At 50.1% G+C, this 1,350-nt stretch overlaps 1 protein-coding gene across 1 annotated transcript; it reads left to right on the top strand.

Moving 5' to 3' along the window:
- The first annotated feature begins 400 nt into the window (after positions 1–400).
- LOC135218049 (putative nuclease HARBI1) lies at positions 401–1,048 on the top strand. Its single transcript, XM_064254194.1, has one exon. It carries the CDS (start codon positions 401–403, stop codon positions 1,046–1,048), a length of 648 nt encoding a protein of 215 aa, XP_064110264.1.
- The last annotated feature ends 302 nt before the right edge of the window (positions 1,049–1,350 follow it).

Below are 1,350 nucleotides of genomic sequence, written 5' to 3'. Positions count from 1 at the left end.
ACGAGACACGATGTGGAACGGTGCATGATTGTTGCACATGCACTGTGGCACACCATGCCTGATATGAACCTGCCAAGCACATCCTTCATTCCATGCCCACCCAGCATGCAATACAGACCTCAACAGCCTCTCACCCTAGGAGACCCAGAGATTTTTGGTAACTCTCCTGTGTCTCTGTGCAGTCCAGGTCTTTGGCGGGTTAAGAAAACGTACTACTGTGCCACAGCCACCTGCACAATTATGCAGAAAGGACGGCAGGGCAAGGCGGATTTGGTCTTGGGAGTGGCTGACATGGCGACAACTACATGGAGACTACGACCAGCTACTATGAGAACTGAACAAGGAGGACCACAAAGGACACAAGAACTTTCTACTCATCTATCCTGAATTGTTCGAGGAGATGGTCGAAAGGCTGACACCAAATTTGAAGAAGAAGGACACGAAAATGCGGTTTCCACAAGAGGTGGGACTCAAGTTAGCTGTCACTCTCTGCCACCTGGCAAGTGGGAACGACTATACAAGCCTCCAATACAGCTTCAGAGTCTCCAAGAGTTGCATATGCCGGCTTATCCCATTAGTCTGCCAAGCCATTATCGACACATACAAACCAGAAGTGATGAAGTGCCCTAAGACACCAGAAGAATGGAATGACATAGCAAAACGATTCGCCTCAAAGTGGAACTACTTCAGTTGTGTGGGAGCCCTGGATGGAAAGCACGTTGCGATCAAGAAATCCAAAGGTGGAGGATCACTGTACTTCAATTACAAGAAGTTCCACAGCATCGTCCTCATGGCCCTCCCCGATACAAAGTACAGGTTCCTGTTCGTCGACGTCGGTGCAGAAGGAGGTGTTGGGGATGGAGGAACCTGGCAGAAGTGCAACCTGGCCAAGGCCATCACAAACAACCAAGCAGGACTCCCACAAGACAGAAATCTGCCCAATGATGATGAACCCATCCCCTTCCACATAGTCGCCAACAATGCCTTTGCTACAGATTATCTTGCGCTTGTTGTGTGGCGGAAAACGCATTCGGCCTGCTGCAGATGAGATGGCGAGTTTTCGATACGATGATGAAGCAGGATGTACAGGTGTGCAAGAAGATAACTTTATGCGCATGTGTCATGCATAACCTGACACTGCAACGCTACCCATGTGCTGGCACCGATGTCGACCATGAGGACCAACACCATAACGTCGTACCAGGTACTTGGAGGCAGGAGTCACTGAACCTCATGAAATGACTCATGGCAAGAAGGGGACCGAACTACACAGGTCGAGCAAAGGCCGTCAGAGATTACCTGGCCCAGTACTACTTATCGGATGTAGGCGCAGTGGAATGGCAAGAGGGA

This window comes from Macrobrachium nipponense, chromosome 9, assembly GCF_015104395.2.
Source record: "Macrobrachium nipponense isolate FS-2020 chromosome 9, ASM1510439v2, whole genome shotgun sequence".
In the NCBI taxonomy this organism is placed as follows: Eukaryota; Metazoa; Arthropoda; class Malacostraca; order Decapoda; family Palaemonidae; genus Macrobrachium; species Macrobrachium nipponense.
This window is presented reverse-complemented; position numbering and strand designations above follow the sequence as displayed.

Bases quoted from the DNA above. Each gene is read 5' to 3' on its own strand.
- LOC135218049 (XM_064254194.1), top strand. From the start codon at position 401: ATGGTCGAAAGGCTGACACCAAATTTGAAGAAGAAGGACACGAAAATG.